Source organism: Arachis duranensis, chromosome 10, assembly GCF_000817695.3.
Source record: "Arachis duranensis cultivar V14167 chromosome 10, aradu.V14167.gnm2.J7QH, whole genome shotgun sequence".
NCBI classification, from domain to species: Eukaryota; Viridiplantae; Streptophyta; class Magnoliopsida; order Fabales; family Fabaceae; genus Arachis; species Arachis duranensis.
Window position 1 is genome coordinate 60654841 of NC_029781.3, and position 11861 is coordinate 60666701.

General features: G+C 32.5%; 2 protein-coding genes across 2 annotated transcripts; both read left to right on the forward strand.

Moving 5' to 3' along the window:
- The first annotated feature begins 2791 nt into the window (after positions 1–2791).
- On the forward strand, positions 2792–5894 carry LOC107469823 (protein FAR1-RELATED SEQUENCE 5-like). The gene is made up of 4 exons (XM_016089198.1): positions 2792–5089; positions 5260–5379; positions 5454–5531; positions 5622–5894. Exons 1-4 carry the CDS (start codon positions 2792–2794, stop codon positions 5892–5894), a joined length of 2769 nt encoding a protein of 922 aa, XP_015944684.1.
- Positions 5895–9133: 3239 nt separating this feature from the next.
- Positions 9134–11786, forward strand: LOC107469822 (uncharacterized). Its single transcript, XM_021132979.2, has 9 exons — positions 9134–9312; positions 9413–9500; positions 9657–10199; positions 10315–10421; positions 10523–10610; positions 10698–10787; positions 11028–11117; positions 11414–11551; positions 11658–11786. Exons 1-9 carry the CDS (start codon positions 9134–9136, stop codon positions 11784–11786), a joined length of 1452 nt encoding a protein of 483 aa, XP_020988638.2.
- The last annotated feature ends 75 nt before the right edge of the window (positions 11787–11861 follow it).

Sequence of the window (11861 nt, forward strand, 5' to 3'; positions counted from 1 at the left end):
ATGATGTTTATGTTATATCTGTTTATGAATCTGATTAATGATGTTGAATTGCTGATTCTTGGCTGTGTAACATACATAGGTTAATGGCAGATTGATGTTTGTTTTCTGATTATTAGTGTTTATGGTTGTTTTGTTGGCATACCAAACTTTATGCCATATTCATCACAGCCACTCTTCACTGCTACACAGTCATCTCCAGAAACTATATAGCAATCTTCAATTCTGGTGTTTGTGCAAGAATATAAGAATAGGAAAAAAATCAACAAAATATAAGAAAAAAATTTATTAATCTATATTCTATATGATTTGTTTAGGCACTCTTATTTTGTTGTTTGGAGACGGAGTAATATATAGTCTCAAACTCTGCTGGGATGACTTAGGGTGTGTTTGTAAAATACGTTGAAGAGGATAAAAGTGCGTTTCAACATTATCCCAAAAGCTCGTTCACTAGAAGTAAGAAATTATAACTTCTGCGTTTACTTTACTCAACGTACGTTTAGGTTTGTTGCTAGTTATTATTGGTTTTTCCATAATTTTTTCTAAATAAATACTGAGAATATTAAAACAATTATTCTAATTTTTGTGCATTATTTACTATTTTCATTTTTTATAATATGTATTATTATTCCAATTAGAAATGATAAATTAAATAAAAAATTAATTATAAATAATAATAAAAATATAAGTTGTAAAAAATTAGAATCTAAAATTATAATAAAAATAAAATTAAGAGTACTTAAAGAGAGTACCAAAATATGTTATTTTAAATATTTTTTAATTTAATAAATAAATATTATATTTTACTATAAAAAATATTTAAAAAGTTGTCTATTTTTATGTGATTTTTAATTTCATAAATAAATATTCATTTTTGTTATAACATAATAAAAAATTATAATATACTAAAATAGAGTACAGTAAAAAGTTATTATATAAAAAATACAAAAAAAAAGAATTAAATACACTTAAAAAAATAATATTATTGATGTTTATGTTATATCTGTTTATGAATCTGATTAATGATGTTGAATTGTTGATTCTTGGCTGTGTAACATACATAGGTTAATGGCAGATTGATGTTTGTTTTCTGATTATTAGTGTTTATGGTTGTTTTGTTGGCATACCAAACTTTATGCCATATTCATCCCAGCCACTCTTCACTGCTACACAGTCATCTCCAGAAACTATATAGCAATCTTCAATTTTGGTGTTTGTGCAAGAATGTAAGAATAGGAAAAAAATCAACAAAATGTAAGAAAAAAAATTTATTAATCTATATTCTATATGATTTGTTTAGGCACTCTTAGTTTGTTGTTTGGAGACGGAGTAATATATAGTCTCAAACTCTGCTGGGATGACTTAGGGTGTGTTTGTAAAATACGTTGAAGAGGATAAAAGTGCGTTTTAACATTATCCCAAAAGCTCGTTCACTAGAAGTAAGAAATTATAACTTCTGCGTTTACTTTACTCAACGTAGGTTTAGGTTTGTTGCTAGTTATTATTGGTTTTTCCATAATTTTTTCTAAATAAATACTGAGAATATTAAAACAATTATTCTATTTGCCCAACATAAATCCAAAGACACACTTAATCGATAGTCATATAAAAGGTTGTAACGTTCAAAAAAAATTAAACATAGTTGCTGTGTTTTAAAGATGCTAAGGCAAACACTCTGGATAGATGCATAATATTAAATCTGTCATGTGATTTGCTTCCGGCGTTGAAGCATAAGAGAATCAAGTGCCTCATAACTTGACCCACCTTTGGCCAACAATTTCAACGCACTCTCTTTGACCTCTTTGACTCTCTCTTTCACCGCCTTCCTTTCTTCATCCTCCATTACACAACCGCACAACTCCCATTACACACCCTCACCACTCTCCCTATTAATAGTACCTGTTATTTTGCTGGGATCACAAAAGTCAAAAACTCAAATGTGATTTTGAAATGCTTTTAAGACTCTACTTTGAATAATGTGAACATATATATGAACTAATAACTATATCACAAGGATAGGATTATTATTATTATTATTATTATTGTTGTTGTTATTATTATTTTTATTATTATTATTATTACCTGCTATAAGTTGGATGAACATGCCATGATCGTGAATTCAGGAGTGTTAGATTTGAGATTTGGATATTGTTTGAGAACATTAATTCAATTGTAATAGTACGACTAATTTTATGGATTGTTATTTTTATTTAGTCAAATTAAGATACTATTGTAGTAGTACTAACTAATTTCATGTCTATTTTTGTATTAGTTATCTTTAGAATTTGAATGTTGGTTGTTCTTAAAATGTTCGTGAAGATATTATTTTAAATTTTATAAGTCTGTGACTATTTTTTATTTTTTTATTTACGTGGGACCGGTTTTACCAGTTCAACCAGTGATTTATCGGTTGAATCAATAAACCTGTGAACCAGTAGCTTGATCGGTTTGATCACTGATTCGGTTCTTACAACTATGAATATAGTTTTTAATGGAAAGTTTTGAAAAATCTAAGCTGCTGTTTTATAACTTTGAAAACTAAATATTGGTTAAAACTATCATCATAAACTTATAAACTTAAAATTAATTAATACATAAGTGCGTTTATCACAAATTTTTCTTATGTATATCTACATTTGTTTACTATTTTTTTATTACATTGATTGATTGTGTATTATTATTTATTGTGATAATGTTTTTTTTACTATTCAAATTTCCTTAGATGCAATTGAATAGTATTGTGCTCATACATTTTTTTTACATTTTATGTTAATAATAGACTTACAACACAAGTATGGGGAGCGTTCACAAAAATTCAACAGAGAGTTCTGTTGAATTTGATGATTTAAGTTTTGAGTATAGTGGTTCTAGTGAAGAAAATGATATAAATATATCTCAAAAGAAGGGTACAATTGATGAAGCTATGAAAATGGTCGATCGTGGAGATGGATTTGGTGAAGTTGAGAAGAAGTTAACTGAGTTGACCAGGGATGACATTTGGGGTATTGAGCATGATAGTGTAGAGGAGTGTGTTCAATTCTACAAAAATTATGCCAAAGTACATGGTTTTGTTGCAAGGTGTGATGAAAAGGGTTATGATTTCAACGGCAACCTTAACATGAGACAAATGGTTTGTAATAGAGAGGGTACACGGAGAAAGAAGTATCTGGAGATGGAGAATAGGAAAAGAGACCACAGGCCGATAACACGTGTAATGTGTCAAGCGAGAATTAGATTTCACTATGATATGAAATTGAGGAAGTGGAAAGTCACTGCATTTGAAGAGACTCACAATCATGACCTCATCCCACCTAAATATATACAATTTGTCCCCGCATATCGCGTAATGACCGAGGCCGACAAAGCGCAAGCCAACAGTCTGCATGATTATGGTGTGAGAACTTGCCATATAATGGGGTTCATGTTAAAGCAAAAGGGAGGACCTGGAAAAATTGGTTTTACAAAGAAGGATTTGTATAATCATTTCGACAAATCAAAGCGTGCTAAAGTGAAAGATGGTGATGCATATGCAGCATTGAGTTACTTGATTTCTAAGGCTGATGAGGATCCATTGTTGCAAGGAAAATTTACTCTGAAAGATAATAAACTTGAAAATTTAGTATGGGCTGACGGAGCTAGCATAATCGATTATCAATGTTTTAGTGATGTACTAGCATTTGACACAACATACCAGAAGAATAAATATAACAAGCCATTGGTTGTCTTCTCAGGAACTAACCATCACGGGCAGACATGCATATTTGGTTGTGGCTTGCTAGCAGATGAGAAGCATGAGACATATGTATTAGTTTTGAAGATGTTTCTTGAAATAATGGGTAATAAACATCCAACAGCAGTGGTGACAGATGGTGATCTTGCAATGAGAGGAGCAATTAGAGAGGTGATGCCAAATGCAACGCACCGACTTTGTGCGTGGCATTTACATCGCAATGCGTGTGAAGCTATCAAGAATTCTGAGTTTCTTCATGGATTGAAGCACCTTATGTACGGGAATTTTTTTCCGGATGAGTTTGAAGATAAATGGCATCGCTTGGTATCAAAATTCAAGCTTTCTGAAAATGAATGGGTGAAAAAAACATACGAGATCAAAAGGATGTGGGCTTCTGCATATTTGAACGACACGTTTTTTGGTCGAATTAGGACTACGTCACAATGTGAAGGAATTCATTCGTTGATAAAGCACTATATCGATAAAAAATGTTATCTTTTGGATTTGATGCATAATCTTAACGAGGCAGTGAGGCAATATCGAACAAATGAACTGTTGTCTGATTTTAAGTCATTGTTCTCAAGTCCAGTTTTAACTACATGTTTCGAAGACATCGAAAAGGAAGCAGCCAATATTTTTACCCATAATATGTTTAAAGAGGTAAGAAATGAGATACTAGAAGCGAGTAAACTAAACGTTGTCGGCCATTCAATTGACGGTAACAAAATTGAGGTGAGAATGAACAAATATCAAGAGCCGGCTATTGAATATAAGGTTCGGTATGATAGAAGCACTAACAACTTTGCTTGTGATTGTCGATTATTTGAGAGCCGTGGTATCCCTTGTTCCCATATTTTTTGTACTATGAGACATGACCATATTAGCACTATTCCTAATACTCTTATTCACAAGAGGTGGACGAAAGATGCTAAAAAAGAATACATTAGTTCACTTACTGCCGAGGATATTGAATCTGAAAAGATTGCTGGTGTTAGGTACGGTGCTCTAGCGACGCTTTGTTTTTCACTATGTGATAAAGCATCGAAACATCGAGATGACTTCATGGAAATCAGAGAAGACATTTTTGGATTGATTATGAAACTCCATAAAAGACACAATCCAAATGACAAGCTTCCTTCTACCGCCAACTTGGTAGGTGACCCAAGTGTTGTGAAGACAAAAGGAGCCCCACGACAAACAACCAAGACTGCTAAGGCCCGTAAGTGTTCGCATTGTAAACGGATTGGTCATACGGTTCGTAGGTGTCCAAAACTATATGGTGGAGAATGCTCACTAAATTCGAACGAAGATAAATTGAATACTGACATTGACCAATCAAGTACAGAATCAAATGGTGATACGGTAATATCTATTATTAATTTTTCTTTGTTTAGGCTACATTCTTTTCTGTACTACTTATTACTTTTAAAATTTATGTGTTGTTGGAATATATTGTATTACATGATATGTCTGATGAGGAAACAATACACCAACGTAACAAAAAACGTAGTGATTTCTTTGAAAATATCCAGAAAAAAGTGAATAAGCCTCATGTCCAATCTACAGAAGTTCAAAGCAACCAGTACAATGATAACAGAACAGAAAAGGCTACTGCACAAACAAAAATAAATGCACCTGAAGCTACTTTTGCGGTATATAACTGTGTATTATAATATAATTTGAACTGCTAGAGATTTTTTAATAGTTTTTATAATTTTGCATGTAGGACACAAAGAAGGATAGAATTTCAAGTGTCGAAAAGAGTAAGAAAAGAAAGCGGTTAGATAATAATCGCATCGAAAAGGTTAGTTTGTCATGTTGTATTATCGTGTATTGATTCAATAATGTATAAAAAATGTTTTTAATAATTTATTTTTTTATATTTATTTAACAGGGTAGAAAACCAAATGAAGCAGATCATGAAGAAGTTCCCCCCGAAATTGGAACTTATGGTGCTATATCCTCTACAAAGGGTATTGAGAGGTTTCAATGCATGAATAGATTACCTATGTACCCCAGTTTTAATGGATATCCCATGCCACCTTTTTATTCATACAGTGGAGGTAGAACACCCATGTTCCAGATAAATCCATCACAAGCTAATGTACCAAATTACTACTATTATTGGAATGCAAGAGTTCAAGATTTTAAGAAGAAGAAGAATTAATGCATTCGTCATGGATTATAAGTTGTGACTTGTGTTCGCTATGAAAGTGTATTACTGTATTCGAAACAAATTTTATGTGTAAGATTCTAGATTTACAAAAATTAAATAATACGTTATTTTACTATTTATTCATCAAGAATATATTTTCGGAGATTTTTACATAAAATGCGAGTAATTTCTTAATTATAATTTAAAGTTCTAGTAATTTAGAAATAATGAAAATTTGATATAACGTATTTTGAATATTTAGTTTCGAATTTATTTTATAAACAAAGAAAAATTTATTTATTTATCTATAATTTTAAAATAGACTATTTAATTAAAAATAATTTGCAAAAGAAAAAAAAATATATAATATCCTTAAAATTAATTTTATTGACTGAGTTTAGTTTTCAACTCATATTCCAATTCAATCTGTAAATTCCCAATTCAAACCCTAATTTCACCAACCTTAACCCCTATTACTCAACTCACACACACGTAACCCCCAGCTGCCACTCACTCACCACCACTATTCCCCTTTCCCTCTTACCCACACCCACACAAGACACACACATACACTAACAGTGGAAAGATGAAAGAAAGAGAGGGGAAATCTGAGAAAAGGAAAACAGAGGAAGAGAGCTTTCGAAAAAGAAGGAGGAAGGAGGGTGAAGCTGCTGCTGTGCCGTCGTGTCCAGCTCGCCATCGCTCGTCGTCGCACCGCGTCACCATCGAGAGTAGAAACGCGAGAGAGGAACGCGAGCCCATGGCCGAGGAGGGAAGCCCACTGCTGCGACGCCGGAGATGCGGGTCAGGACCGAGAAGGGGGACGACGCCGCTGAGGCAAGGAGCTCGACGCCATCGCCAAGGCTCTGTCATCGCCGCCACGCCGTGACCCCGTCGCCACTACCGAAGGCTCTAGTGATAGCCGCCGTTGTCTGTTGCATGTGCGAAAAGGAGAGAGGGGACTTGAGTACAAGGTAAGGAGTCGTGTGAGGCTGGTGCCGAGAGACAGAGGGCTGTTCAGCCGCCACCGCTGCTGCATCGTCAACGTTGCGGTTTCAGTAAAAAAAGGGGATGCCGTCGAAGTACCTCTGATATGGTCTAGGTCCCTTCCTCTAATTTGCTCTTTTTCCATTCTTGCTCTGCTGCTATTTTATTTGTTACCCTATTCTCGTTTTATTTCGTTTCAGCCCATAGCTCTATGATTTTTGTTAATGTTACTGCTGTCGCTACTGCTGGTTCTAAGCAGCTGCAGCTGTGAATTTAGAGAAAGAGGGTTTGTCGCGTTTAAATTCTGCGGTTTCGCCTAACTGAGGTACGGGATTTTTTTTTAAAAATAAAGGTTTTAAATTATGAATGCCAATAAAATTAAATGAGTAATTGTAAATAGTTTATGGTTGCTTCTGTGAATAATTGTTGGAATTGAGTTGAATCATAGCTGTGATTGATGATGTTGTGTATTTTGAAATTATACTTGCTGTTAGTACTTGTTGATGATGATTTTGAGTATGGAATATTGAGATGGCTGCTGGGAATATATTTGATGAATCATCACTTGAGATGCTAAAGAATGGATGAGGTGATAATATGGTTATGTTGCACCTATGATGTGAAATCGTGATATATTGAATTAAGAGTTGTTGGGCAACTTCGTTAAGTCAAAAGAAGGTTAGAAATGTGGTTTTAGATGATTCCTAGGCTTAAATATATGATTTGGTATGTGAGGTTGTTGGAAATATTTTGTGCAGAATTTATGCAGAAAGCTGCTTAACTGGCAGCAGAGATGATTTTTTGAATTTTAGTGGTGGCTGCAGATTTTTCTGGTTTTCTGGTTCTGCAGTACCAACTTCCGGACGCTATAACTTTTAATTTAAATAGAATTTTGAGTTGATTTCAAAAGAATTTTAAAGATCTATCAGTCTATTTTAAGTGAGTACAAGTTTCATGTTCATATCAATTTTGAGGACTTAGATAAATCCCTTGGAAGGTCGGTTGTTTGCTGGAAACTTTGAACTGGTTTATGAAAACAGGGTTCCACTTCCAATTGATAGTTACAAGGTTTTTAAAAAACCTTTTCAGAGATACAGACAGGATGGCTAATCAAAAAGCTATGGACGAATAGAAAGTTTGTTTTGGCTAGTTGCTTCTGGGTTTATTTTCCCTCGCCCTTGATGTTGTAAAGTGTTGTTTTTTTACAGAGGGGTATGTTGTATTTAAGTCTTGTATGAATAATTATTATGTAATCAAAAAGCCCTTTGCATATGGCCGCTAGTGCAATTGCATGTTAAAAACATGTTCAATGAAAATTTTTTGGACATAAATAATAGATTTTTATGATTGAATCCATATCTTATCTATCAATACGGTAATTTTTATTTTGATTTGTGGTTTACCACTAAAAATAAAGTAGTTTATTTTCATAATATAAGTGAAATAGTAAAAACTTAGAGATGGTCATATGAAGAAGACAAAGAAATGCTTAAAAAATGTGATTAATCCCATGGCGAGAAAGCCTTCAATAATTAATTCACAATAAACTAAAAACATGAAAAAGAATCATTACAGTTTACAAATTCCTAACAAATAGACTATTTTATTAGTGAGGATTAAAAATACAACTTTGTATGATATAACATAAAAGTAATAAAATCAGGAATGTTCGCCATGAGGGTAAAGTTTTAAAGAGCATTGATGTAAATTATATTTCAAATTTTATGTGCTTAATATCTTTTATTAGTGATGTTATTATTAATTATTGTTTTAAAATACTATGATACTTGGGCTTCTGGCCGTTTAAACGTAAAGTAAAATTATTTCTAAATCATTTAATTATATTTAATAGACTATTATTTTTTAATTAGACGGTATAAAAAATGTATGCTGAATACCCTGTTCACAATTAAATGAAGAGGATGCAGAAGTAACTTCTGGACGCCTCTACTCACCCTATAGTATGTTTTCTATCTTTAACTCATCCTATTCATCTTCCGTCTTTCACCCCATAGTAAATTTTCCATCTTGTAATCACTCCTTTCATCTTCCGTCTTTTCTTTTTCTTGTTACAGAAATATGAGAAGTCAGTCTTTATGAAAAATTACTTCAGAAATAATTAATGTGAAACCCATATACATGATGACCTTTGATGTATCCAGTTTCCAAATTTTCTATAAATGGATAAAATTATTTCCAGTTATCACCGTGGAATTCGAATGTGTTACACTCATATATGCGTATTGCTTTTTCTACTAGTAATTATGTCTTCAAGAGCAACTAACAACTCCATTTCAAAAAAATTCATAGCCGAAAGCAATCACACACCTCAATCACCATCTGATGACATTGGAGAAAACCTTGGCAGCGCTCAACAAAAATCAAACGTAACAAAAGCACAAGTGAAGAACACTCTGATGGAGGCCATCGAAATTTCGTCTAGGTTGGAATACACTTCAATTGATTCTATGAATTTTAAAATTTTTTTCCGTATTTTTCTTAAGAATTTTGATATTTACTTATTTATTTATAATGGTTTTCAGTCTCAATGAGGGTGTCAAGATGGTAGAAAATAAGGAGGAATTAAAATCTAAAGTAGAGGATGTGCCAGGTGAAACCATCTTTAACAAGGTGATGTTCAATCTCTTCTGAGATTGTTATGTTGAATCCACTAAGTATTGGTCGGTCTTCAATTAATTCATCGGACAATTAGTTGATTAAACGTCTATAGCATTTCGTGGAATACTAATGTAATCATTTTCTTATGACTTTCCAAATATTTTGTAGGAGAATAAAGGTAAAAAATATGATGCGCTCAACTCACAAATCATGAAGATGCAAGAAGTTGTCACTAACTTGCAAAACATGGCCTCTGTCAATCAATCTATGATGCCAATGATGCCTTACTTTCATCCCATGCCGTCACAATTTTATAATCATTTGGGAGGATTTAACCCAAGCTCACCTCCTTATCCATCGCTTTCAATGCCAATGACCATGTCTCCATATGCAAGTCCCTTTGAAAACCTTTCTTTTGAGCAAGCCATGACAGACACGATAATAAACAAGTTGGCCACTCCCCCGGTTGAAAAACCTTCTTTTGAGACAAAAAAATCTTTTCTCGGTGTGAAGAAGACTAATCCTAAAATTTCTAGAGCCCAGTCATCCAAAAAAATACATGGTAAACAATTATGTGTAGCAGATACTCCATCAACTGATGTTGTCAAATCATTGCTGAGTAACGCATCTCCTACTGGTTATCATATAAATCAGAGGATGCCAGGGTTTACAAAACTCCAACCGAGAAATCTTGGGGTTGAAGCTCCATTTGTGAGTGTCAATTGCTTAAGTTTTATTCGTCCAAACACTTTTGAAGATTTTCTAAATCTTGAGTTATTTTAAATTTTGAGCCTTAATTTTTTTTACCTTTTATTTTTCTTAATAGTGGCTACCAGTATTGTTTGCACCGCCAACTACCATGAAATTAGATGACACTGAAATCATGGTTGCAACCTACATATTTGGAACAAATAAAGATAATGAGTTTGGGAGGTAACTTATTTTGAAAAAATATGATCTTTATACTTTGTCATCTTACGATCGTATTAGAAGAACAATGCTAAATTATTTTTTTATATTTAATCAAATTGTAGACAAGAGATATTAGCAAAAGGATGCAAATTTGATGCAACCAGAGATTCTTTTTTTAACTTAATTCCAAAGGGTTGGATTGACCAAACTGTAAGTTATTTTAGTTGATTTAATTTTCGATATCAATTCAATCTCATGATTATTATCATTATCTAACCATGTCTAATATATATTTAGATACTGGACGTATATGCTCATATGCTAAATGATGAGGAGAAGACTACTTCCGGAGTTTTAAGACATTGGTATATGCCCACAGTCTTTTCGGTAAGCCACGTGTAATTTATAATAAATTTTTTTAATCAACATTTCAATAATTGTTAATATTTGTCACACTTGCTTGTATAACGTAATATAAGTGCTCCAAATGCTTATATTATATAAATAAATTGAAATTTTTGCACCAAAATAAATATATAATTTTCATCCTCATTCTGTGCAATATTTATATGTAATATTAGTTTGGCAATTTAACATTGACAAAATTATATTCTTCTCATTGTATAGCAAATGGCATTGTCGGGAACTATCCCAAGTAGTCAACTTCGAGAGGATTATAAAGAGGCATTTATGGGCAAAGTGGAAGTCCTTAGAAAGGTAAAATCATATGATATAATTTCATCTCTACTAAATAAAAATCTGTTCCTTTATTTGTTATGCATGCTTAATAAAGAAAATAATTTATGTTTGGTTTCACAACTTTTTTCATCAACATGTAAAGTGTTGAATTTTGTGATAATAAGTTTGTTTTGGATTATAAGACTTATGACTATATGAGACTTCACATTGAAGTCACTCCCGTGATAGAAACTTTAATACTTTTCAAATATAGAATTATATTTTTAAACCATCACACTCAAAACACAATAATTATTTCTTGTATATATGTACAGATTTATGTGCCTGTTAATGAAGATAATCTTCATTGGTATCTTGTTATCTTCGACATGAATCAGTGTCAAGTAATTTTGTTGGATTCCAACCCAGACCCTAAGAAGAAAGCAAGTAAAATATTCAGCATTAAGCAATTGGTATATCATTTCTGTATTCAAATATTTATGGCATCAATTTTACATCTTTATTTATACTATTTTTACCATTTATAAAAACACTAATTCAATGTTAACCACGTATTAGGCTTTGTACCTTGAAGGGATGCTTCAACATGAATCTTTCTATGACTTTGAGAGTACAATTAGGCCTAAGGTGTCTGAGTTTCCCATTTTGGAAGCTCTCGGAATAGGAAGACAAAGAAATGACTCGTAATTTTCTAGTTCTTTATTTGGTTTGTCAAGCAATCTTTTTCCTTTTGTCACATTGTCTAACTAGTACTTTTTTTTT